At 39.8% G+C, this 26,418-nt stretch overlaps 1 protein-coding gene across 1 annotated transcript in view; it reads right to left on the reverse strand.

Annotated features, from left to right (window-relative positions):
• Positions 1-1,603: 1,603 nt before the first annotated feature.
• bcr (BCR activator of RhoGEF and GTPase) overlaps positions 1,604-26,418 on the reverse strand; it is an 84,652-nt gene continuing 59,837 nt past the window's right edge. The window contains exons 5-23 of the mRNA XM_004538258.4: positions 23,820-23,927; positions 21,949-22,006; positions 21,783-21,835; positions 21,190-21,324; positions 16,667-16,788; positions 16,147-16,312; positions 15,798-15,917; positions 15,294-15,369; positions 14,996-15,100; positions 14,572-14,646; positions 14,200-14,297; positions 13,224-13,355; positions 9,147-9,206; positions 8,842-8,951; positions 8,385-8,524; positions 7,886-8,020; positions 7,677-7,782; positions 5,403-5,565; positions 1,604-5,273 (exon numbers count right to left, since the gene is read on the reverse strand). Coding sequence (XP_004538315.1) covers positions 5,184-5,273; positions 5,403-5,565; positions 7,677-7,782; positions 7,886-8,020; positions 8,385-8,524; positions 8,842-8,951; positions 9,147-9,206; positions 13,224-13,355; positions 14,200-14,297; positions 14,572-14,646; positions 14,996-15,100; positions 15,294-15,369; positions 15,798-15,917; positions 16,147-16,312; positions 16,667-16,788; positions 21,190-21,324; positions 21,783-21,835; positions 21,949-22,006; positions 23,820-23,927 — 2,052 coding nt within the window. The 3' untranslated portion in view covers positions 1,604-5,183. The remainder of the gene's footprint in view (positions 5,274-5,402; positions 5,566-7,676; positions 7,783-7,885; positions 8,021-8,384; positions 8,525-8,841; positions 8,952-9,146; positions 9,207-13,223; positions 13,356-14,199; positions 14,298-14,571; positions 14,647-14,995; positions 15,101-15,293; positions 15,370-15,797; positions 15,918-16,146; positions 16,313-16,666; positions 16,789-21,189; positions 21,325-21,782; positions 21,836-21,948; positions 22,007-23,819; positions 23,928-26,418) is intronic.

The raw sequence follows: 26,418 nt of genomic DNA on the forward strand, positions 1-26,418 counted from the left end.
TCACTACTAAAAAAGGAAGAAAGATGGAAATCACTGTATGGGTTCAGAAAAACTTTAAATAAAACAACAACAAACAAAGTTTGTTGGTGCATCCAAGTTAAACTATGCAGGAATCTCAAAGATGCCAAAAACTGTCCCTCTAATGATCACTTGAGGCTGGCTTCAAAAGCGAGTCATTTCCCACAGAGTCATGTTAAAAATACAAAAGTTAACTATACAATCTTATAGGTATAGTTTTCCCTTAATAACGTAACCTTTGAGATACTGATAAGGGTTAAACTTAGGGAAGTGACTGCTTTGATTGTCAGATGTGGTAACAAAGGGAACTGTAACCAATACCTGTCTGTTAGTGCTCATGTCCTCTAATTCGACTCACTGACTGAAACCTTTACACTACAGTGCTTTTAGGAGCACATAATGGAGTGATCTGATTTAATATTACAGCTTGCTGTGTCTTAAGAAGCTTGAGCTTTTTTAGTTTCTGTATAGTGAAATTCAAGTATTTAGTAACTGGCTCCATGTGGTGTACACATTCACTTAGCTAGCCAAAGATTCTGTCCCAGGTGGAAACAAACATTTGGAGGTTGTATAAGGAAGGGTATCCGGTGTAAAAGTCTGCAATATCGAATGTGCTGATACCTGCTGTGGTGGTCCCTTGTAAATATAGGAGCAGCAAAAAATAGCTTACTTAGTATTAACCAGAAAATAGTTTTGTGTATAAACAAAGCTTCCTAAACTTTATTTATGGTTCCTAAAAAAAACAAATGGCATCACTAAAACTGCTAATGTTTAACAACAGTGGATGATGTTATGGTGGCCATGTCCATTTTTCATCTACAGTCTATGGTTAACACATCACCATGTAAGGAAAAAATATTTATACACAAGATTCAGCTACCAGCTTCTGTAGGCCGAGCTCATTTAAGATGAACTGAGGAGAACAGGAAAACTGTCAGAGCCATCATCCCACGATCCCAGGAGGAGAGGGACCAACCGGCTTGTTATCAGCGCGCTCTTAAAAAGTGACTCTGAAGAGAAAGAGTCCAGGTGCTAATCTGTCAGCCATTGAAAAGATTTGATGCATTCTGAGAAAAAAAAAATACAAAAACAGCTGAAACTTTTATGTTACGCAAGAATGGAATGACGTTTTTATTGATTTCCTCAGTTGCCCAAAAATGTGCAGAGTTGCCAAAACGTGACATGAATCAACACTGTGGTAATGCCGTGTCCCAACACTTTGGGGTTTCTAGAATCAAAATAAAATCTGAGAGTATTTCTCCAAAAAACAATCCATTTCAGATACAAACGTCTCGTTTAAATTAAATAAATGTTTTAAATGATTTAGAAAAATGTTTATCGTGTTATTTTTGTGGAATTTCTAAATGTTTCATTAGCGTTTTTGTACACTGAGTTTTATAAATGTTGAACATCCAAAGATTCATTTTTTTCTTTCCTTTTTTTTTTTTTTTTACAAACTATCTCAAATGATAAACATGATGCCCAGCAACATTACGATGCATATGTAGTTAATGTTTTAAACACTGTTTAGCCTCTCTAGGTTTTCTGGATAATACCACAGACTTCACAAAAAAAAGGGGGGTGATTTTGTTTAGATACAGGAGATTTTATTTAGCATTTTGTGTACAAACATAGGCCGCAAATGCCTTCCAAACATGTTTGCCCTCAGAATACAGTATTCCTTTTTTTCATTATTCCTTTTTACAGTTCTACAAGCAGAACATTGAATATTTAACAGGAACAAGAGTTAAAAGTTGAGGAATAAAAAAAGTGTTGTTGGTCACCAAGTCTCATCCTCACCTTTACATCGTTATATGCTCAGTAACGCAAAAGAATACTTTTTGAAGGTTGGAAAAGCCTAATTTAATGGCAGCATGTTGTTGAAGAAGTGGCAATAGCAGTGTCGTGTACAGTAAATGCAAGAGATTTGGAACTTTCATATAGAAGAATATATGATCAGAGTACTCCACAGAAAAACTAAACCTTTTTTTTTTTCTCGGTTGGGACTGAGGTTGTGGAGGGAACTGTATTATGGAGGGTACATGCAGTTACGGTGACAATCAACAGACCAAAACAATGCAGATTTAGACTAATATAAGACTCTTTTCTCCTCTACCACATACTGTACTGATAGTTTGGATTTTGAAAGAGACTAGAGATGTACCGTCTCAATCCCCAACGATCAGCGGACGCCACATTAAATAAAAGAGAAACCAGATTATGCATACTCTAGTATTATACACATTATACAACTCTATGGAAAAAGCAGGAGGAGTCTGAGTTCCAGGAACTCACAGAATCTACCTTTTAAATTAAGAAGAACCTGCACTTCCTATTAGCTAGACAATCACAGTGGCCAGTCTGTTGTTCAACACAAATAACTAAATATGAACTGACAATGCAGGAACTGAGAGTTGAAAAATCACTGCAGTTCTACATAGTCGGGGCCAAATAGAGACAAACAGTTGTAATTCTAAGACGTAAGATTTTCCCAAAGAAAGCACACCAGATAAAGACAGTTTTTGAACATTAATTTAGCTTTAGATGGCAACATCTTAAATAAATAGATCCAGGCTGTGCAAAAGCATAAATAAATAAAAATAGAGGATATAAAACTTAAGAAAATAACAAAGATGGACTTGGGGAAAATGTTTTGATCCATTGCCCTAAAAAGACAGATGTTAACACAGTTTCTCTTTTAACATTATGTGCATCACAGTCAAATGAAGGTGGCAGGTAGGATAGGCATGGAGCTGAGAGTATGAGCTAAGACCACACTTAAGTTTAAGGTCCTGTCTTAGTCGTCAGTGAGATGAACGATGTGTGGCTGTCCTCAGCAAAGGCAACGGGAGAACGAATGTTTTCACAGTCAGCACTATCACTGACATTCAGAGGCCCACGGGCGCTAAACAAAAGCGTAAGTGTCGAGGCACGATAGGGTAGAGTAGAGCAGGCAATTAGGACTTGCTATAAAGGTAACAAGTGTAATAATGAATAAATGACTGGTGGTGGTGCATTCGGCCTCTCACAACCTACACGAGTACAGGCAAGAAAAATATCTTTGAGATGCTGCAAGGGCAAAGCAAGAGCAAATGCGACGTTTAGAGGGTTCACCTGTATCCGAATGCAAGAACTGTGTTTTCCATCATAATTTACTCATGTGCGCTTTTCCACTCCATCTTCATCGTGGCCACAAGCACACGTGAACCCTTATCAGATCCATTTAACTCATTCATTGGTTTTACAGCCAGTCATGATAACTAGCCTTGAATTGGCTATAAAAAGTAAGCAGTATAAGCAGTAGTGATATAAAAATCTTTAGGAAAAAAAAAGAACAAAGAAAGGATAAAGATCCCCATGAACTACATCCCACATCATGGATACAACACAGCAATAGCAGGAGCGCACAGAAATAAAATGAACAAAACATGCCTGCATGTTAAATCAATCATACTGCAGAAAAAAAAAAAAAAAACAAACAACATTTTAAGAGCTTGTCTCTAACTTGGCCAGTGAGTTGTGGACAAATAATTAGGAGGACATTTTGCCATGTGTGCGCAAGTAAATTAATATTCCTTCATTTAAGACAAAAGATGCGCTGTTCGCTGGACATAAACGCAGAGTGCTCAGGTCACTTCAATGGTAATACAGTAGTTCTAACATTGCATTAGTGCACTTCTGCAGCTACAGATTAAATGGTTACAAAAGGAGACAACGCCATGTGTGTATGAGATGTATCATGACATTGCATAATGTCTACACTAGACAGGCAATCTCTGGATGGGAGTTGTGCTGATAAGGACCAGCTTGCAGTCATAGAACTTCAGTCTTTTCCACAGCAACATACAGTATGAACTACAAAGTGTGTGTTACCTTCATAATATTAATAATAATAACAATATCGAAATGAAGAACTGATAGAACAGCTGAGCAGTTTCTATTAGAACAAGGCTAAATCTTGCTTAATTACTGCAAGACTTGAAGTCAAGGCTAAAACCTACTACTTTCTTAAACAGAAACCTAAGTTCACATAGAAAAAAACAAACAAACCAATTTCTCCCCGACGACCCCAAAATAAATTACAGTAACAGCAACAATGATTATACTGTTAACCAAAAAGAAAAATACAACTTTAAGATTATGTACATGTACTTTATCTGTAAATACAACCGCTTACTTTTTCCTAACAAAAACCCCCCAAAAAAACATATTGATTTGGCAAGACGTCCTATGTTACAATGCGAAGGACATTTCGTCAGCAAAGATATGAACACAGACAACTCCTATGTTAGAAAATATATTGCTTCCTGTGCATTTAAGCTGAAGGTTACTTTGAGACACAACACAAATAGAGGAAACTTGCTTTTGTGGTCGGACAAACGGCAGGCAGTCAGACTGCAGTGTATTACAAATCACTGGGTTCACTTCACCAAGCCGTAGCGTTTCACTCCAACCGGGTTTGTTTACGTTGTAAACACTTTAACATACAGGTGTTGGCTTCCTGTGATACAGAAAAAAAGAAAAAGCCAGCACGACGGCGACAGCCACACGCTGACTTTCAGTTCCATCAAATGTCTGCACTTGTTTGAAAGAATGCGCTGAGATTATGTAAAACATACTTAGGATTTTCCTCAACTGGACATGAAGCAACGTTTGAGATGGAGAAACACATTTTGCAACATTTTTTCCTGCGATTGGTTAAAATAAAGACGTACAGAGAACAATGCCCAAAAGTTCGTGGAGATTCTGATTTGTTGGCGAACCAATTCCAGAAAAATCAACAATCCTGACTCGTTCTGTGCGATTTTGTTCATTCGAACTTCTCGAATTATGAACCACAACTGTGTAAAAGCTGCAAAGGTTCACCACTGAGACCAACAAAAACCAGGTGGTGGATGCATTACACTGGAGGTACATGGAATCATACTAATTATCAGGTAATGACAGATAGGAATGGCAAAGACCTCACATACTCTGTACTTAAGAGGCCCAGTGGCGCCCTCTTGTGTTCAAGCACAACAGGCATCACCGGAGACAAATCCTTCCCAGCTGCAAAAGCTGAGCGGAGTGCAGTCAGTCAAATAAAAAACACACGACAGGAGGCTCGCTCTGAGCCAGTGTCCGTCTCTTTGTTCACGCAGCGGTGGTCAGAGTCAGCGTTAGCTCTATACTTCAGTGGAGAACAGGATGCTCTGTCGTTTACTGTCTGGGGTGGGAATCGTCTCCAGCTGGAGGAAATACAGCAACACCTGGACCTGTATTGAGAAAGTTTAAAAAATGAGCAAATTAAAAATATAAGTATCGTAATGAGCCAAGCACCTTTACAGAAAATACAAACACAAAATGGCAGAGGGCAGAGATTGAAGATAAACTGTGTGGCTTACCTGTGCCATCACTTCCAGGGACCAGCTGTCCCCCATGCTGATGGGCTGTGTTGGGTTAGCGGGGATCTTGCTGTCCTTCTCAGCGGGCCTTAGTAAGGTCGGCCCGAACACCGTTGCCAAATTATGAAGAGACATCTTGTTGATACTCTCCTTCTCTGCCACCCTGAGGCAAGGCAAGGCAAGGCAAGTTTATTTGTATAGCACAATTCAACAACAAGGTGATTCAAAGTGCTTTACAGAGACATTAGAAACAAGAACAAATAAAAAGCATGATTTAAAATTGATTAAAACAAGCAAATAAACTAACTAACTAATTAACAAACAAACAAACAACAGTATATAAAATCAAAACAGATAAAATCAGAACAGTAGATAAAATCAGTAGTTAAATGTAAGTTTTGAAATTTAAGCTTAAAGTGTGGATTTGGTGCTTTATTCAAATGCAGCTGAGAACAGGTGAGTCTTCAACCTGGATTTAAATAAACTGAGTGTTTCAGCTGATCTGAGGCTTTCTGGGAGTTTGTTCCAGATATAAGGAGCATAAAAGCTGAATGCAGCTTCTCCGTGTCTGGTTCTGACTCTGGGAACTGATAAAAGACCGGATCCAGATGACCTGAGGGATCTGGAAGGTTCATACTGGGTCAGGAGGTCATTGATGTATTTTGGTCCTAAACCATTCAGAGCTTTATAGGCCAGCATCAGAACTTTAAAGTCTATCCTCTGACGGACAGGCAGCCAGTGTAAAGACCTCAGAGCTGGACTGATGTGGTCCACTTTTTTGGTCTTAGTGAGAACTCGAGCAGCAGAGTTCTGAATGAGCTGTAGTTGTCTGACTGATTTTTTAGGTAGACCTGTAAAGATGCTGTTACAGTAATCAAGCCTACTAAAGATGAATGCATGGACTAGTTTTTCCAGGTCCTGTTGAGACATCAGATCTTTTATCCTTGATATATTCTTGAGGTGATAGTAAGCTGACTTTGTTATTGTCTTAATGTGTTTTTCTAAGTTTAGGTCTGCATCCATCACTACACCCAAATTTCTCGCCTGGTTTGTGGTTTTTAGATGTATAGATTGAAGTTCTCTGGTGACCTGTAATCGTTTTTCTTTGGCGCCAAAGACTATTACCTCAGTTTTGTTTTTGTTTAGCTGGAGAAAATTGTGGCACAACCAGTCATTGATTTCCTCAATGCATTTACCAAGAGCCTGTACAGGGCCTCGGTCTCCTGGTGACATTGTGATATATATTTGTGTGTCATCTGCATAGCTGTGATAGTTTATTTTGTTGTTGAGTAGAGGAGGAGAGGAAGAGTTGAGTAGATTAGTAATAAAGATGCAGAACAAGAGCGATGTTAATGTGCAGGGATGGAGATGGACTGCTCTGAGCGCAAATATGAGCAAGTTGGAGATGCTACAGTAAGTGCGGCAGAAGAGTTTATAGGATAAAACGGGATAACTGTCCACAGACACTCCATCCAAATAATAATCACAAGCTCCTCCACCTCTGACATTCCTTGTCATTTTTTACATATTTTATTTCCTTAACCTTTATTTATACAGGTAGTCCCACTGAGACTTAATGTCTCATTTACAAGAGAGACCCAATAATTAATACCGATAAAAAGATTATGAGTCTGCCCAACAATCCTGATATTCTGTTTATCATTTAAGTTGGCTGTGGAGCGACGTCTGCTAAATATGGCCTCTGCAGTGTGAGGATGTCTCTGTTTTACCTTAATTACAAGAACATGTTGTGGTTCTAAATATGCAAACAGGCATGAAACTATCCGAAAACATTCTCTTGGATATCGTAGTAACGGCCAATTTTTGGGGCTAAACGATTTATGATAACAAAACAATAACATTGTCAACCAATACTGAAAAAGCTTTGACTCTATAAAGACATTAAAAGTAAAAGTAATAAATCTCCAGTTCTATTCAGTGCACAGTCAGGCTGTTTGCAGTTGCAAGTGATTTATACCTAACAGTATAAAAGCTACATCAATACAGAAAATCACTGAGGTGAACACTGCACCATAATGATGTTCACATAACACAATAAACTGTCTCAAGTTTAAAACAATATTAACATTTAGATGTTTTGGAGACAAATGTAAAGAAAATCCATCTGAAAACACACTCGTGAGTGATCACCACCTAATGCATCAACTATAAAAATTTACGTTCTTGAATTTGGTTTGTCTTTCTTTCTGTGCACATTGGTGTGCGGTCATGTCTACTTTCTGTGCATTTATTTTTGTGTTTAGTTGTTTATACCTCTTTAAGTGATCCAAAAGGAAAAGGAATGTGACCAGGTTGGGTTCGGGCAGTGACAGCAGCAAGTTCAGCATGCAGCTCTCTTTGGCAACACTATCAGACAGGGCTGCAGAGGAGGGAAGGGAAAGATACAGCTGCTTATACATTTCTTGTAAATAAAGCAGTTCAAACTGCTTATGTGTGGGAAAACCTCAAAGTCAGTATCTTACTGATGCCGCCTGCAAAATTGGGATAGAGCTCATCGGTAAAGAGCGGTTCCGGCAGCTCTCTGAAGTACAGCTTCAAGGTCCCAGCGATGGCATTGACATCCATCTCACTCATCATCACTGACACATCTTTGTTATCTGCAGGAGAGACGAGAGCAGCCTGAAACTGGATGTTTGCCAATCATAACGCTAGGAAACACCTCAGAACAAACTGCCGTGCCTCCTAACTGTTAGCGTCGAATTAAAAGTGCAAAGTAGGATACCCAATTATTCGTTAATACATAAATTGATTCCCCTGTCAGTCTGGTTAATGATTTCAAATCATTAACCTCTTGATGTCTTCTTCATGATGTCTTTATATAGGGCCAAGTTGGTTCGGATGGCTTTTGTCCCTTAATAAATGATCATTTAAAAATGAAACATGTAAGATTGACAAATATGCAAAAATAAAACCCCCAAAACAAAAGAAGTCATCAGGTATACGGATGGCAGAGATACTTACTGGTGTCAAAGGCAGTCTTCAAGGCCTGAATGTCGGTGGCCACTCCTGACACTCTGTAGATGCCCACCTCCTCCATGCCCCTCCTTTCAATCTCCTCTAGGCACTGCCGGACAATGTAGGGCACCTTGGAGCGCTCTCGTCTGGATGAAAACAAAAAAGGAATCAAAAAGGAGGGTCTGAAATAACATTTGTTACAACTGTATATACAGTATGCTACGCCAACTGACTTCAGCCATTCACTGGCCTATTCTCTAAAACATGACAGTCTACCACAGTTTGGGATAAGACTGAGTAACCTGACACAGGGAATAATACAGATGTGATTATTCTGATTACAGAAAAATTACTGTGAGCAACTGTCCTAGCCCTAAAATGTCAGAGGAGAACACAAATAGTAATGACCTGGACATTTCACAGTGCTGGTGGGCAAATAGTCACTCTTCATTTATTTACTCACTTGGTCACTGTGGAGATCTTAACTCCAAACACACCCATGGGTTTCTCCGAGGGCATCCTCTTCAGGCTAAACTCTCTGCTGGTGAACTTCATGGACAGTTTAATCTCAATCTGATGAGAAACAGAACTCAAAGTTAAAAAACAAATCAAACCATTACACAATCTGAATCGACCTGCTTCCCATTTCTCATTAATGCATACTACTATGATCTAAATGTAAAGCTACATTAGAGCTGCTAGTGAGTGTAATACAGGAGGAAAATCTTGTTTAAGTTTTGATATCTTTATTTTGTGTGATCCACTCACCCCATTCATGGGAATAACTGTTCTCTGCCAGTCTTTGCCTTGGAGAGTCTGAGGATCAAGCTGAGTTGAGGAAACATGATAAAGAAAAAAACATAAATGCTCACACTGAAGGATACTCATACTGAACATTGAGAAAGTTTCAAATAATGAAGCAACATAAATGCAAGTAATCACCGCAAGTCAAAAATTAAAAGCTCAGGCTTCAGTCTTCTGGATCTGTATGATCTCAGTGAGAGTGGACAGAGGCCCCACCCACCAGCTTTACAAATCTTCTGTTTGTGAATGGCAGCCAACCACTCAAAGGTTGTCTTAAAGGGTTAGAACGGGGTGGGAAACTCCAGGCCTCGAGGGCCGGTGTCCTGCAGGTTTTAGATCTCACCCTGGGTCAACAGACCTGAATCAAATGATTAGTTCATTACCAGGCCTCTGGAGAACTTCAAGACATGTTGAGAAGGAAATTTAGCCATTTAAATCAGGTGTGTTGGATCAAGGACACATCTAAATCCTGCAGGACACCAGCCCTCGAGGCCTGGAGTTTCCCCACCCTTGGGTTAGAAGCTAAAATGGCTCGATTTCAGACAGTGGATGAGCTGCACCGAGGCCCAGATAAAAATATTATTTGGAAATTTGAGTCATGTGAAGATTCAGAGAGTACATTCAAACTAAAGACATGTTTCAGGATCCATTGTGCATGTTTGCTGGAAAAAAAACAAAATAAACGAACAGTAAAAGTGCTTATGATAGTCTTCTATTAGAAGTGGTAGAAAGTACAATTTTGAGAAATTTTGCTGTACTTCAGTTACGTTCTTCTTCTACTCCACCACCTTTCAAATGGAAACACTGTTCTTTAAAGACCTTTATTTGACACAAATACTCAATGGTAGATTTTTTTATATTTAGAAATTATCCTCAGATTTTTTCTTTTACAATGAAACTATGCAACATTTATTTTGTGATCCTCTGACTGGGCATGAGACAAAGCAGGTTGCTCATGTAAAATGCTGCTTATGCATTGATGGAACATTAACAAACTAATAATATGTCAGGTATAAGGACAGCTTACTATGAAACTACTACTTTAATAAGCTGATAATATTCATGTACTTACCTAATATTAATTTTGCAGTGCATTTACATGAAACAATCTATATTATTAAACCTTTTAGATCTAACCGGATCAAAAAATGATCACTTTTTTACAATTGAAAGAATAACTTCAGTATTTTGTTTGGAGCCACTGCAGCTTTATAAATTATTGATGTTTATCTGCTTTATTATGATGATCTTAAAAAGTCAAGGCTATATTTAAATACTGTTGTCCTACTTACTGTGCTGCTGTGTTATGTCAGAAAAGCAGAGCATAAAGTTATAATTGCATCAACTGTCTTACTCTGCTGTAGCAGAATGTTTTGAAATGTGATTTGCAGACACACTACACCCTTCGCTATATATTTAGAAGCACGATAAACAAATGTAATTTATTCAGAGGTACTAACTACACTCAAATCAAAGAGCCATGCCATCCTGGGCAATAAAGGCTGAGTGCGAACAAACACAACTCACAAAACGCAACAAACACGCTCATACACAGTATACGCATGCTGGGTGTGTTTACCTAGTATAAGCCCCATCTGGTTGGCTGCAAAGCTGGATCAAGTTTCTCACAACCGAATCAAACTGAAGAGATTGGAGTGCTCTTTGGTTTGAGCCATTTATCTATAAAGAATTACATTCCACTAAAAAACAGCAAAGCCATAAGAGCTGGCATCCTCGCCGGCCTAAAAGCTTTCAGACACAAACATGATGCTGTCGTCTCTGACTTTTAGTGGCTTTTTTTTCCAATAATTCGACAATCTGGTCAAGTGAACGGTGATAAAAGCTGGAATTTAGCCAGCATTGCAACACGAGGGTAAACAATAGTTGTCACAGCTCATTCAGATGGAGACAGGACTTTACACAATCCATGAATGCAAGGTGTGGATGCGTACGTTTAAAAATTGAAAGTATGAAACAAGAGGGATGTTTATGGTGTAGAATGAAAGGGAAAGTACTAATGATGCAGTAAAAATGGGGGAATTCAGGCTGATGATGTGACAAACTGACACCAAACTTTAGAACTTTAGTGGGCTGAGTGATTTTTACATTCTGGTTTTTTTCTACTCTCCTTGAGCACTAAAAACACTTTATACAGCTTGATTCATTCACCCATTCATACAAGCATTTTTTGGTACAAGTTCTTTTTTAACATTCATACACAATGACACTCCAATGGACACATCGTAGAGCAACTTGGGGTTCAGTACCTTGCCCAAAGATACTTGGGCAGCCAGGCATGGCACCATCAACATTGCGGTTAATAGATGAGCTGCTCTACCTCCTGAACTACAGTGACCCTTAAGTTTAGGAAAGATTATGGAAAAACAAGCAAACAAAAATGGACTGGTACTTATGTAGTGCTTTTCTACTCTAATTGAGCAAACCCAGTCACACACACAATCACACTCGTGCTTTTTATAAGCCTCAGCACTTGGTCTAACATTCACACAACATTCACACTAACGCTCAGACGGATGCATCGGGGTTTAGTATCTTTCTCAAGAATACGTCAACTTGCAGACTGGAGAAGCCATGGATTGAGTCACCGATCTTCCCTTATAGCATACGTGAAATTATCATAGAAAAAGAAAACTTCATTTTTTTACTTTGATTCTAAGATAAAGAACAAACATGCAGGAAAAACTGCACTAGCTAGAATACACACCAAGGACCTGCTCAAGTGTACATCCATGTTATATGTACTCTTATTACCCATCTATCAGGTCAATCCTTAAGCACCCATGTTTTGCCTCTTATTTTGCCTCTTATGCTAGATACCAGCCAGTCTGAAAACTAAACAGTCATTTTTTTAATCTCAGCATGCACCTGACTGATCAAACACTCAAAAAAGCTGCAGAGTAAAATGTAGATTCAATAAGCCACCGTGACTTTTGCTGAACACAGCAGCAACATTGCCTTGGATTTGTGAAAATCCTGCTGAGTAACCTTCCAACAGCTCTGTGAGTTTTTTCCTTTTAAAATGACATCATCTGTCAAAATAGGATCGTGTCTGAGGCTTAGAGGAGCCACTAGGTGGAGTATGTGACTGTAAGTCACAGTTTGGAAACTTATCCTAGTGTAGATAGCTTTTTCCAACCAGCATGGATGCAGAATTCCCAGAATAAATACAGCTGTCCTCCGTAATGCGTGTGTGTGCATACGGCATGAAACAACATGTACGCAATGTTGCACCAGTGTATTTGTAACAATCATTTAAAAGGTTACAGCTATTATTTTGTGGGGGGTTTTTTTAACTCCAGAGCAAATGGGCTGCTATATACATGAAGGTTAGTGTGTGTGAGTGTTTGTGGTAAACAGAGCAAAAAAAAGCTTACAGCAATGTCCAATCATACTCGTGCACACACAGACGCACACTGAAGCTGACGAAGGAGTAGAAAAAGGGATTGTTTTTGGTAGCAATGGATGAAAGAAGCAACTCCTGTTTTTCACGTTTTTTATCTTTGCCTTTGTCTCTGTTAATCTTCTAGGTGACACTTTGCAGTATCCGGCGGGGTGGGGTTGCCTTCGTGATTAAATTCCTGACTACCTAAATCTGCCATCAAACTATGGTCAGTCAGATGGGTTCAGCATAATGGCAATTTTATGGGTCTGGCATTATTATGGAGAGAATACTTTATGGTACTGATTTCATATTTACTTCCTCTGTGGAGGGTGGTGATAAATATTTGAAACAGCTAAGCCTGGCAGGAAGCAGTGAGCACGTACAGCTTTTTACAGCTTTTATTAAACCACTACAAAGTCACTCCACTTTTTCTTTTTTTTTTTAAATTACAGTCACCTGCAAGTGCAGACAACTTCACTGAAACCCATCTTCATTTAGCCAGCCTCTACCTATCCATCACATATTCCTCTAACAAGCTTCACTGATCATATGGTATGCGGCACCTATTGTGGCATAAATGCTTATCAGCAATGAGTCATGGTGGTCACGGCTGAGAAAAGGGTGACGTCATGTCATACCGGGATCTGTCCTTTCCCCATGATGCGGTCTGTACCGTCTCCATCCTCTTTGTTCTGCTTGGTCTTGTTGTAGCTCTTTTCGTAGCAGAGCAGCCTCAGGGTCTGAGAGCCCTCCAGCTCGATTTCAAACTCCTTCAGCGAACAAAGAGAGACAGAAAAAAAGCTATTGAGGAAAGAATAAATAAAAGCAAAGGGCGGGAAATATTTGAATACAGTGATGTCTGCAGATAAAGATCATGCAAAAGAGCCATGATAACTTCAGAGACATCACCATGGCATTGCATCTCAATACGACCAACGACAAAACGCAGCTGACCATCACTTCCTGTAATTATGTAAGAGAACGTACTGCATATGTTTTGCACATATTTTTTGAGGCCCACACTACGTTGGTTCACTTAGCTTTTGACCAGATGTGAGTCATCACCAGCAGCTCTTCATTAGTTAATATTATTTCCACTTTGCTGGGCAAAATCCTCAAAGAGTCATTGGGTCCACTATGGAGCACACCCTGTCACACATGAACTAATCCTGTGATTATGTCTCAGAGCTTTTCTTGCTTCACCCAGCTATGCCATTAATGCATTCTTGTTTGTGCACGTGTGCTTGCTTCCATGTATATATGGAGTATGTATATGTGTGTTTTGTATATTCTTGCTGAAGCTCTGGATGCTTTGGATTTGTTTAGACATCTTTTAACTGCTCGGAGATGGATGCCTAAATGATTAAAAGACCAGATGTCAGCTACATGAACTATGCTAAGACGGAAATGTGTGCAGGTATGTGTTCCTGAGTTGCACTGATATGACGGAGAGGATGGAGAGATTTGTGCAACTGAGGATTCAATGCAGGCACCAGCTGGTACATGTGGGTGAGCAATCTCTTTATAATGTCACAGAAACAACTACATGTCTACTTCATCAAATCCAGCTTTGAAGGTATGTGTATGTTGAATTGCACACGCTTTATCTCTTACCTCATTCCATTTGGGTTCACTGGTGTATCGATACACTCTCGTCTTGGCTTTATTTGAAAAGAACCCAAAGGAGTCCACCTCCAATGTGCAGTAGAGATCTGGCAGGGAGGAAACAATTTAATACAATTTACATTTATATGGCAAATCACGTCGTCTTTGTGAATGTATTACATTAGTAAAAGAATGGGCTGAATGTTTGATGCTACCCTAGGAAAATAAATCAAATCAAATGTCTACGAATTTCAGCCCGTGGATCCAATTACACACTCACGATTGAAAGTTTAAACAAAAATAACACTGTTTCCGCTGCTTATGAACAAATTAAAATTGAATTGAACTGAAAGGTTGCGTGGGTGAAGGTCAGTGACTCACTTAAGCTCTGTTTGAGGCCGGAGGCAGAGTGGATGATTACATTCAGGAACCCGTAGAGACCGGAGGATTCATCCTCTGGAAAAACGGTCAGTGAGCAGACAGTAATAAAAAGTTAGGAGGCACTAGAAAAGCATGCCGATCTCTGCATGTTTTGGAACAGAGTGAGAAAAGGAAGGAAGAGGTTTAACAGACGTGCTCTGTATTAAACATCTGGGTTTAAAACCAATCCTCAATTTTCCCAGTTATTAATGATTACTTCATTCCTGGGGACATTATGGGAAAGCTCAAGGTTTCCAATAAAAGCACAGACAAACCAAGGCTGTAAATAAAACTGCCTCATAAGCACTCATGAATATCTTTAACTTAAAAGAAGTCTGTAAAAAACACAAAATTATGTTGGACAAAATAAAAACAGTCACTCTACCTTCTTTGTTAATACTAAGTGGAATGTGGTGGACAGTTTGTAGTTTTATACAAGAGCTGGTCAACATCTGCAGCTCCATGGACGTCAGGGAAACTGTTTTAAAACCTTGAGGGGAGACAGTATATTTCAATTTTAAATCACACTGTACTTTAAAAAAAAACACCACGTGCCGTACAGATATGCAAAAAAATATTGGTTTCTTAGCCTCAATCGATTGGTAGTATTTACATAAACATGCCCAAATTTTAGTATCTTGCACTTCAGATGACTGAGCCGGTCCAGCCTGACTGACACTTACACTTCTTTTGCTGCTCCTTGATTATCTCCTTCCACTCTGCACGTTCATAGTCGGATGAAATCAGGAAACTGTAGCTCTGAAAAATAAACACATGAGAGGCGTTTGAGAAAAACAGATGGTCACAAAATAACAGGAAGACCAACACGATAGCTCAATGCACGTTCATGTTCATCCTTTAAGTTTCTCGAACTCTCACAGCAGTGACCAAGTCTCACGGTTACTGTTTAATGCATTCACTGTCTATATGTCTATATTCTCTTTATGCCTGTTGTCATGTACTGACGTTGAGCCAGCATAATTGTACAAGGTGTCATGCAGAAATTGATACACACTCATAAAAAGAAAGTATGCAGTTACAACAGAAGTTAGCAACCCAAAAATTTATAAAAATAACTTTAAAAACAACAATTAAAATGAGGAGAAGGAGCAGTGAGGGGAAGCTGATGGGAAAGAGCTGTTGATAAAATAAAAGCAGAGGTAGTTTAGGATAGAAAGCATCATTACCTTTCCATTCTTGTTGTAGAATCTGAGGGGTATGCTTGGGGATGTTAACAGGAGCAAAGACTCCTGTTCAGACAGCTTCTTCCGGAGGCGATCAATGACTTTTGAACCCTTGTTTGCTCTCTGGTGGTGAAAATATTTGACTTTATTTGGAAGAGCGTGAAAAACCTATTCAACTGTGAGTAACTGCTACATTTGGACTGCTTGAAATACAAAAAAAACAAAAAAGAAATAATCTTGTTTAAGTTTCCAAACAGATATCGGTGAAACTACTGCACATATCCAACTCGAAGAAGCGTCTACTTCTGAATATCTGCATGCAGAAATCTGGATTAGAGCACATCTACGATACCTTCTCTCTCTGAATCTCGCTGCGGAGGTGTGAGATCTTGACCTTCATGGCGTCCAGCTCTTCATCGGGGACTTGAGGGATGGTAAGTGGCTCAGCCTCCTCGGGGCCCTGGAAGGTCATTTCGCTCAGGGGGATGTACCACTTACAGTCGTACTGCTGGTTTTTACTGCAGCAGGAGAAGGACAGGAAATTAAAAGGAGAGTGTTGGTTAAAAGAAAGTAAAAAAAAGGGGTACATGAAAGACGATGAGCCAGGGATAAATGAAGAAAAGTACTTATTATCTGTAAAACAAAAAAAAATATCAAGAGGGTCTTTTGGGAAAATATTTCAAATAATAGAGATTATTAAATCTGTGTCAATAACTCTGGTTGTTGTTGTGAAGCTTAGGTCCTGTTCTAACATAGATGTTAACTGTCATTACTAATTTTAGACTTGTTCGCCAGCATTGCTGCTAATCTGCTGGATGCATGTCAGTGTATCTCATCCCTGAGACTGAGAAAAATAAGCAGATTCTTCTTACCCTCCAATCTGTTTCTTCAGCTTGGCGCAGAGCAGCAGATCGGTGAAGAGGAAGACGTGCCGAAGCTTCCTGGCTCCCTCCACCAGCTCCACCATGAAACTGTCCTTCAGCAGCTGGCGGTTCTATGGCAACAAAAGACAACACTCAGGGGGTCAGTAAAAAAGACAACACTTTTATGCTGATAACTAAACAGCTCACAAAAAACAAACAAAAAGAAAAAACAGAGTCACTTGGAGAAATGTGCATCCAAACTGAATTGCTGGCAGTCTGGATAATGGGGGTAATGGAGGCGGCGGCATTTTAGGGAGCTCAGACCATTTTAAGAGTCACAGTAATAAATGTGTGAAATTCTCTGGAAAGGTCACAATCAGTTTGCAGAACCTTTTCTTAGGTGCCGCATCTAAAAGCATTATCGCTCCTTCCATTCTCCCAAATTCCTACTTCTCTTCCACAAGTGTGTGAAAGAGGACACTAGAAGGAAAGGACGGTGAAGGAGGGAAGGGAGAGAGGAGTTTAGCTTTACAGCATCAAAAATGACAAAAACCTCATTAGCTCATTGTGTGCAATCATTACTTTCCCCATCGCCCAAAAGACATTAAAAAAATTTATTTTCAAATGCTTGATCTGGCATCATCATCACGAACCATGGGATCACACAGGAAAGGATGAGTGAGGGAGGAAACGAGAGGAGGAAGAGTGATGTTTGTGACATCAGTGACCAGAGCTCTGATCACTGATGTCAGACTATATAATGAGATGTGTAATATCATCATTTGCCAAAAGAGGGCAGTGATGCCCTTTGCTAAGAAGGAGACGCGAGACTGGGCATTAAAACAAAAACAGAGAGCAAATGAAGCTCAAACCACAGCTCAGAAGGAAACAATCTGCTTTTAAATGGTCATAACCTTTGTTTTACTTGTGGTTAGAGATTAGATCCAAGTGGTTCACTGTAAAAAGGAGATGCAATTTGGAAAAAGACAACAAAATCCCTTTCACTCATTTGTGACACCACTTTTATTCTTCTGATTGACTGTACACGTGATCATTTCTACTGAATTGCTTTAAATACTTTTTTTAAATCTGTTCAAATTTATCTAGTAAAGTTTCAATTTTTCACACGCTTTATTGGATTGTATGGGTTTCCTTTGGCTAATTACCAGAAAAACTGTCCAACCAAAGAATGAGGCTTTAATGCTCCTTTTACATCTTCCACTGCAACCAAACCATATTTTTCTTCATGTAATGACCGCAGACCCCAATTTCACACCAGCACTTGACTTCCCAAATCCTGTCAGTCTAACAGGAAAACCCTGAAACATGACATCACACTTTCCAGAACCAACGACATGCCTCGTCTTCATCTTTGTGCAGTTTTTCTCCTTTCCCCTCTCCATCACAAATACACAGTTACTGTCACCGCCTGAAAACACTGAAGTGGACATGACGCTAATGAAAGAGAAGTTTATGTGCTTACAAATTCTCACTGGGCATCTGCTAACAAGGAGGAGAATCATGCTGTGTCACTCAGTGTTTAAGCCTGAGAGAATCAAAGGAGGATGACCAAGACAGAGAGGGAAAGAGATAATGGGGCATGATTTTAAAAGAAAAGTGTCAGTGATGGGGTGGGGGGGGGGCTCTCTGACCCAATAAAAAGGAAAGGTCTGAGAGAGGGAGAGAGGAAGGAAAGGAGAGAAGAAGCCAGAGAGAGACGTAGTAGCTCTCGACAGAACAGATGTCATGCAGCAGTTTCTAGCTGTAGATAGACGGCGAACCAAGTGACATATCACCACAGCAGCTCCACTGCAGTGATCTGTTGTCGAGGCACGCACTCGCTGCCTATCCCACAGCACATTACGATCACATTCTGATCCCTGAAATAACAATCTAATAGAAAACTAATTCCCACTGAAGGATATAATTATTCATCACGAGCTACACAATCAAGGTTGTGATCACGACCAAGTGCTGTGATAGATAGCTTCCGGATGAACTGCTTACTGTCTGTCTGACAGCCATCTCTACTGGAAACTGTCATCTACATCTGTCAGTTCAACCACGACAAGAGGATCCCTAAAAAAACAAAGAAAAACTCATTATGCCTTCTTCTCTTCTGTCCAGGTCTATTTGCCTAATCAGGATTATACTGTCCCAGCCACTGTTGAGCAGTGTACACATCTCTCAGTCTCCATGCGTTTGCATGGGGATTCAGATGTTCTGTGAAGTTGCTCCACATGTAACATTACCCCCGGAGGATACTTCCTATCTAGAAAAGAAACAACCAATCAAAAAGCTCTGTCTATGTCATACATGTGCCAGCTTACATGCTGTCAAGTCAGTTTATTTTTAGAGTGTTGCGCAGCAGTTTGAAGATTTGACACATCAGAGGGAACCAGCGCTAAAAAATATGAATCTGTACTGTAAGCATGCATATTAACAGCACGAGCACAGCATAGCATTATCTGGTCTTTACATGATCGTTAAAGCTGACGCTTCAAACACCATGTAGCCGACGGTTATGGGACAAAAGATATGTAGATGTGGCCTCTTTCTGCTACTAAAAAAACAACAATAAAATATCTAAAAAGTCATGAAAAAAAGGCTTAATTTAGATTCTTGCACTGAATATTCGTAGAGCTGTTTGGTGACTGCTTCGATGTAATGTGTAGCTACATTTCTAGGAGGTGCACATTAGTTTATGATGTATATTAAAGCGCAGGGTTTCAGACCAGTTTGTGCATCTATTACGTAGATTTAATGCAGATGCATAAATGCACTATTTCACAGCCACCATGCGGATGCAGGCAGAAATGAGAATATGGGAAGACGAGCTCATTCGTTTTATCGAGCTTCTTTGCTCTGCAACTAGGAAAGAAAAAAAAAAGACATCTTTAACAAACCAGCCGTCTGCGCACATCAGATGACATTTTTTACAGCATGAATCTTCGGAAAAAAACGCGTCTCTCTTTTTTCCTTGTAAAAACTGAGCAGAACATCAGCAGCGTAAGTGTGGAAAGAGAGCGACATCGGGCGGAGCACGCCGACGCAGAGGACGCCGATTAAATATTGACCATCTCCTGGAGGTGCCTCGCTGACAGCGCGCAAGCACTGACGTGAGTTTACAAAAGGTCTGTGTTTATATTTAGAGTAAATGCTTAGAGGGCCACACTGCGTCTGTGTGTGCATGTGTGTGTGTGGTTTTTTATCTTGTACAAAAAATTCGGGACACGTTTGTTTATTAACAGGCTGAAGGGTCTAGATGACTGTGTACATTTAGCTCCACTCACATCAGGAGCATTTTTCCCCCCAAGGAAAACAGAGCCGAGTGAGCGACATCGTTTGCATTTTAATTAAGCAGTTTGTGTTTGTGTCGCCCCCCACTCATGTGGCCAGGCCAGGACCTCTGGGGGGCACCTGTTTTGCTATGCTCCTGCATGCCTCCAGTGACTAAAAACACAGACTGCTCACAAGCAGATTTCAGGTCAGATCATAATTGAGCGCTCTGACCTGTTTCCTTTTGTTCTCGCGTCCTCTCATTATGGCATAACAGCAGAAGAAAGGAAAAACATTACGACAGCTGAACTGAAATAAACTTAAATGTAAACCACTCACATCAACACTGTGACATGTATGTACAGACTGGAGTCTGTAAATTCAACAAGGAACTGAAAAAAATCAAATCAAGTCTGTCGCATGCTCCATCCATAGCGAGGCACAATATAATGAGCCTTATTGATTGTGCTGCTTTCATGAATCCATGATAAAAATTTCATGATTGTGGTATGGCGGCATGGAGATGGAAATGGGCGCCTGGAGGGACAGATGGGCACGTGTGTATGTATGTTCAAAAGCAAACAAGACCAGGAGAATGAGAAAGCATGTGAAGCTGTGTGTGTGCGTGCGTGTGAGGAAAGGGTGCGGTAATGACCTCCCGGTGAGTGAGGGAGGAGCCTTTTTGCTCGCTCCCTCCCACTCTCAATTTATGAATAATTAACTTGGAATCTGCCAGTCAGAGCGGACTGGTTGCTCATTACAAGGCATTATGTACGGCACTGTCACGCAAGCTATCAATCAAGAGGCATCCACTCATGTGCATCAAGCCATCTCCAGGGATGAGAGAGACAGCGGGGCGGGGGTGGGGGCGGCTGTGATCAACTGTGTTAGCGTTAGGGGAATTGCTCTCAACTAGACAACCCTGGTATGACCATATAAGGACATGGGCTCTGCTTTAGGCTGCAGATTGGTGCATCTGGTAGACCCCTATGGTAGCAACTTCAAGGTCATTTAGAGGGTGTACTGAACAAGCACTATGTGAGTTTTGATTTAATTTAATGTAATTTCATTTCATTTTAACAGATTCAAGTCAAAGATGTGTCCTTAATGTTACAGTTTATTAAAGTCATAGTTACAATTTCGAGACAACAGAATATACCACACCTCCTATGAGCTGCTCAAGGCAATAATTGGACCAAAGAATGACATCAGCTCAGACCTCAGCGTGACTTTTAAACCTCTGTAACACTCACCTCTCCTTTCTTGAAAGTCTGGCGACGGGACGTCGTCTCCTCATTGATGCTAGACAGAAAGTTCTGGGAGATCCGCAAGGCGTCCTGCAGAAGGGGGTGGTCCGGGTGGCTGATGGGTGTGTGTTTGAGCAAGTCCTAGCAGTACAAGGAGAAACATTGAGATGCAGAAGCATATTTTCAACTTATAAAGTTACAGTATAGCAAATCTTACTTATTACGAGTTAACTATAATCCTCTTTTCCTTTTAAGTGTTACACACACAGTCCAGGAAATGTATGGATGAGTCACACAGCTTTATGGCTCAATGTTTCTACAATAAGATTTCACAGATTCAATAAACTATAGACCCATAGAACCGTTCAGTACAATAAAACAGCTGAAAAAAAAAAAAGACGGGCTGTCAGGTTTAAAAAAAAAATATATATATATATGCAATTATGCTAACCAATGACAAATGAAACACAGGCTGTTCTTTGATCACCCAACGCATTCTTTCATGGTTTAATTTGTGAGAAAACATCACAATTCCCAAAATACAGTAGAACACAGTTATTAATGAGCATCGCTGGGCCTGCACGTTCTCTATTACTTACATGAAGTACCAAAGTGCTGCGTGTCACTCTGTCCACTGGTTTATAAAGCAAAGCTATAAACGAAAAAAGAGCAGATAACAGACAGATTTTTTACTGAGCCCATTTGCAACATATAGACAATAAAAATGTTTACACAGAAGGGGTGTAAAGTGTGGCACGAGCTGACCTTCTAGTGAGTTCTTGCCTGTCTCCTTACAGTCCTTGGGGCTCCTCACCTTCAGGTTCTGTTTGGGTACAAAACAAAGGTGCAAACAGTGGCTTAAAAATGTATAAAAAGACCTTTAAAAGTCTCTTCAGTGACAAAACACGATGAAGTTACTATCTTTTCATTCTTTAGCTTTAAGGTCATCTACTTCCAAATTAATTACGCAATATTCAGCAGATTTTCCCCCCACCATCTTGCTCAGATGGCTTTGAGTCATGCATCATTACTAAGGCCATTAACAACCCTCGATGATGAACTCCCCATATGCATGTAGATACCAGCCTCCACTCTTGACTACTGGTCCTCAGAAAACACAGACATGTGCTGATGGTGTGGCAGAAACTAACGCATGCTTGACAAAAAAGAGAAAGAAATGGCATGAGAACTAATTTAACTCACAACTGCAGTTTTCTTCCACATAATAAAAGATCATTATTTAGGATCAATATTTTTTTTTCTGTTTAATTCATACATAGCAGTTTAAAAAACACTTCTCCTCAAATCCCCCTCAAAAAATCTAAATCCTTGGCTGCCGTTCAAACAGAAATATCCCAAAATGTATGACGAGAGCTGCGATGTTGCTGGAGCTTGCACATTTCCTATCTATGTTGGACAGCCTCAGTACAACACTCTACTGGGAGACGAAGTTTAAACCGGATTTTATATCAGCTTTCAAAGCTAGATTTGAGGCCAGAGTATAATATCTTCTCAGCCCATGAAGCGTTTGGAAACTCAAGTTTCGATAAAAATACTCCAATTTATGAGACAGTTTCTACACCCTGTGCAGGAGAGATCCTATTTTACAGGTGCTCTAATTGCAGATGAAGCCAAATAGAGGCCTTCACCAAAGAAAACTGCAGAAAACACCATCCGCTATCCTCAAACAATATTAAACGCATGGGCACACATCACATCTTGCCTCTGGCTGCATTTGCACAGAAATATTCAGCAGAGCATTAAAATTTAAATGCAAGGGAATTATAAAAGCTGTTTGGGTGAACGATGGCAGTGTGTTTTGCAAGTGCATTTAATCGGGGACAAAAATGTTAAGCAGTGACTAAACTGACTCTTTCAGAGTCTACAATACCTCTTAGGCAATGTTCATTGACTGAACACACTAATTGAACACAGCTGACGGTTAGTCATCATCTTCATTCTGCGTTGTCTCCAGCTGCACAAGCAGCTAGGTGCATTTTTGCTCTTCTTGTATAAATAGGTACAGAGCTAAGGAAAGTTTATGTTAACATCATGTAGAAATAATAGTAATTACCCCAACCCCAGCAGAGCTTTACCATCACAAACTGCTCTGTGGCTCGAGTCATGACAACAAAAATGCGATGCAGCATCAATTCATACTGCGTTCAGTTAATTTTATCACTTTGGTCTGTGATTGGATTAGTGAGCTAATGTTTTTCATCATCAGATGCTGTTATAACACCACATTAGTTGCATAAAATAAAAAGGTTAACCTAACAAAAATAAATCATGTGATGTTGCTGAATGTTATTATTCCAAAATTTTGCCTTAACCCAAATTTCTTCATATTTTCTCAATTTCAAGTTATTTTCACAGCAGGTTGAGTAAGTTCAAATCTGGAGATACTAGCCCGACATTTTGACTGCCTTTTCAGTGCTTCCAAGCTTTCATACTATTCTGAAGTGCAAAAGGAGAAGACTTCTTAAAAGGAGAACAGACACATTTTTATAGAGCTTTATGATCCTTGTAAAGCATTGCGTAGCACATCAAGGGGAAAAAAGCACAAGCTGTGACCCTCAGTTTGCTGGTAAATAGGAATCAAGTGACTTAACTGTTCTTTTTACTCGCTTTCTTACCTCAGAAATTTCAGCAAACTGCGTGTTCGCCTGGCAGCACTTCTCCGCCGTCTCCACAGCCAGCTCATAGTTGTCCACAAATGCCCGGTAAACCCCTAACTGGCTGGCCTGAGAGAGAGAGCAGGAAAAAAACTTTAATTCGCAGATCAGACATACTTAAACTTATATACAGTGCAGTTTCGCAATGCAGTGACAGTGAGCTTGAACAACTTTTAAAAAGCTTCTATGTTGGAGGATTAAATAAGGGCAAACTATCTTTCCTGAGCTTTCAGACTTTAAGTTAGAAATTCAGACACACAAAATTACCCGAAAGTCTTCTGTAGTGCCTTCCAGACAGTGCAGTTATACTTGTCTGCACTGCTATTGTAATGCCCACAGGTTAAGTAATGAGTAAGTGGGAAAAGAAATTCTAAAATTGCAGCACAGATGTCCGAAACACTGGACAAATGTGTACAAAGTGCATTTGAACTGTAACACAGAGTCTGTTCAGCTGTGTGTCCCAGGGACTGTACATGAGCGGCAGACAACTGAACAAAACAACCGGCGAGAGACAGATCACAGCTACAGCGTGTAACCATGGTGGTCTCTGCGGCACATTGCCATAGCAACCAGCGAGCCCCGCACTGAGCTTGGGTGAGTAATTAATGATTGGTGTAACAGAGGCTATGAAAGCACATTTAGTGAGCTGTGTGACTGAATAAAACTCCATCGAACGTTGCCTGCCAGCGCTGCAATCCATCTCTGCCGCGAACAAAAGGACAATCAATTCTCCAGAACAAAAGCCGATGGATGCGGACGGAGTACAGTGGAGATTTGTGCCTCGAGAGTGACGCAGACTCTCACACACCTCTAAAATGATTAGCATGTACGTAAGCATGTCTTACCTGAGTGCACTGAGCAGAAATGAATGCATTTAAAGCATGAAACACCTAGCACTTTGTTGCACTTGAGACCTTTTTAGCCTGTGTGAAGCTTCAGACGTTTGGTTTAGACTACACATCATTTACATCACTTGCAATCATAATATAGTACTTTTTGAGATTACACTTGAAGAAAAAGCCATTTGATTTTTAGTAAGATTGTGAAAAAAAAAAAAAGACAATAGTGTTTTAAGAACTTCATCTGAAAGTAAAGAAGGTGAAGAACAGACACAAGGCATATTTACATGATCACAGCTGAGGCACATCACATCAACAATCTATGGACTGTCTCCAAGGCTTTCAATCTCACACTCGTTTTCAGATTTTATTAAAGTCTAATTCACTTCCTCTAGAACTTCAAATGGCTCTGTGCACCACAAGTTTGTTCGTGTGTCACCAGTCACACCAGATTTGATTACCTGGTCTGAGCCCGTCTGAAAAAGGGCTCAGAAAAAGACAAAAACATGAACACAATTACAGTTTCTGTGATTACATCTTTTAGTTTTGGCTGACCAGATGATGTCTCCAGTATCAGGTGTATAATGATGTGGCTAATAGTAGTTTTTGTTCTCTTTAATTTTACAAAAAAAATGTATGTTTTTAATGCACAGTACTGTGCAAAACTGTCAAGATACCCTTAATTTCTCTATATTTTGCCTCCAAAGAACCAGATTTTTCTATTTTGAAAGTTCCTCAGGCTTTCCAAAAGTCTTTTCTTTGGACATTGGCCGTGTTTTCACTCATTTTCACTTCAATCCTTCTAACTGACCATTTTTAGAGGAAGTTTTGTTTTTGGTTTTTTTTTTTTGTTTTTTTGTTTTTTGGGGGGGGGGGGGGGGGGGGGGGGGGTGACCACTAATCAAGCATAAAAAGACACCACCAACTCAACTATCCACAAATAATTTCTACAAAATCTAAAAACAACACATGATGGCAGGCATGAAATGGTATTTTAGCACTAACAAGTTGATTCCCAAAGACCTAAAAAGTCAGCATTCGCATGGTGTGCAGAGTGACATTTAAAATCTGAGGAAACTGAACAAGCAGAGGACAGAAGAAGTGGCAGGCCTGACAGAGATGCATATAGCCCTTCAGTTCACCCATCTAATATTTGCCAAAGCCTCATCAGCATCAGTGCAAGAGTGACTTTCAAGAAATCATTCTTAACGAAGAAAACAGAGAGAAAAGGCTGAGCTACCTCAAATTACAAAAGAAATGGAGCAAAACTCGTTGGTGACAGGAGTGATGAATCCAAATTTTACATTTTTGCTTCAAATCATCATCATTTTGTCATGATAGAGGTAAAACAATGAGTGTTCACAGCCATCTGTAAAACACAGCGGAGGGTCTGTTGTGGTTTGGGACTGCTTTTCAGCCAGCGGGGTTGGGAATTTTGTTAAAATCGATGGAATTATGAATCGATGGAAATATGAAAAAGGTATCAAATCTTGATGGTACTGGAAAGTGTCTGATTGGCAGCAGCTTCATTTTTCAGCATGAAAACGATCCTAAAAACAACGACAATGTCTATGTATACATAAAACATACATTTATTTCCATGTGTGTTTGGACCTTTCAGTAAACTGGTGCACCTATTTTCCAGTCTCCAAGCAAAATATAAAGAAATATGGGGAAGGTCAAAGATTTTGCACGATCCCAATGTTTTACATGGCAAACAA

The sequence above is a fragment of the Maylandia zebra genome, linkage group LG7, assembly GCF_041146795.1.
Source record: "Maylandia zebra isolate NMK-2024a linkage group LG7, Mzebra_GT3a, whole genome shotgun sequence".
Taxonomy (NCBI): Eukaryota; Metazoa; Chordata; class Actinopteri; order Cichliformes; family Cichlidae; genus Maylandia; species Maylandia zebra.